General features: G+C 35.7%; 1 protein-coding gene across 1 annotated transcript; it reads right to left on the reverse strand.

The window, feature by feature from the left end:
* Positions 1-6: 6 nt before the first annotated feature.
* LOC111386188 (monothiol glutaredoxin-S10-like) lies at positions 7-381 on the reverse strand (the record flags this gene model as incomplete). Its single annotated transcript, XM_023010641.1, has 1 exon — positions 7-381. A coding segment is annotated over exon 1 (243 nt), but the record flags the coding sequence as incomplete, so codon positions are not given.
* Positions 382-1,212: the final 831 nt, after the last annotated feature.

Here is a 1,212-nt window from a genome sequence, read left to right on the forward strand (position 1 = left end):
AGTCATAATAGTATTAGAAGAGCCCACAAATTCTCCCCCAATAAACACAGCCGGGACAGCAGTGCTGCATCCTAACCTCATTAGAGCCCTCTCCATTTCTTTTCCTCTTGAATCCTCGTCGAGCTCGTAGATCTTAGGACTCACACCTTGCTCATAAAACAGTCTCTTGATAGTATGGCACATGCAACATGAACTCTTACTAAAGATCACAACAGCTTTCTCAGAAGCCAGTTTCGCTATACGATCCATCAAATGCTACTAAAAAGACCAAAGCAATGTGGCACGAGTAATTTAATTAGTATGCTACGAAGTTGTTAGAAAGGTTGCTAATTTGATGGAAAATACAAGATTTTCTTGACCAAATTAATGAAGATTTTTGTATCAGACTTGGTTTTTGATATGATATGGTCTCATGAACTTGTATTTATAGAGCCAAAGGGGTTGGATTACTTATTTTTAATTGTTCTATTAACTTTTCATGTAAAAAAATAAAAACAAAAAAGATGGAAATTCTTTCAGATATTTTGGAATAAATGCTAAAATAGATGACCCCTTGTCTAAAATGACCTTTGTGGATCATTACAAGTTTCTTTCCACTTGTGCTTGGAATCTTTAAGGCCATTGAGATAACCAGAAACTACTTAAAGCATATTTAATAACCTGATTTTCATCATATTTTTTCGAGTGGATATAATTTGTATTTCTCATTATCTTGTGAATACATGCTGGGGGCATGGGGAATGTCAACTATTATAGATGAGAATATGATAATTTTAGATAGAGAAGATGTCGGCTAACTTGCATCACTTCCTTGTCTTTCTTGGTTGGACCACCCGACTAGTTATTTTCGACAAGTCTTTCCTCGCTTTTAGAGGAAAACATGGCAGAAATGCATCATGACATTGCAGAAGGGATCCACATGTGGTTGGATCCTTAAGCCTATTTAGATAAATTTGACCCAACATATATTCGCATGATATAGCATGATGGTAAGCTGATTTTCTTCGTGTGGATATATATTCGTATTACTCACTTTTTTGTAAATACGTGAGGAAGAGCATGGGGAATGTCAACTATGATAGTTGAGAATATGATGATTTTAGACAGAGAAGATGTGCAAGGGCGGACCCAGACAGTTCGAATTGTGGGGTCAAAATTTTTTTTCTGAACAACGTATCATGAACAAAAAGGAAAAATTGGTTGTTTGCTATT

Source organism: Olea europaea, unplaced genomic scaffold (genome assembly GCF_002742605.1).
Source record: "Olea europaea var. sylvestris unplaced genomic scaffold, O_europaea_v1 scaffold34519, whole genome shotgun sequence".
Classification (NCBI taxonomy): Eukaryota; Viridiplantae; Streptophyta; class Magnoliopsida; order Lamiales; family Oleaceae; genus Olea; species Olea europaea.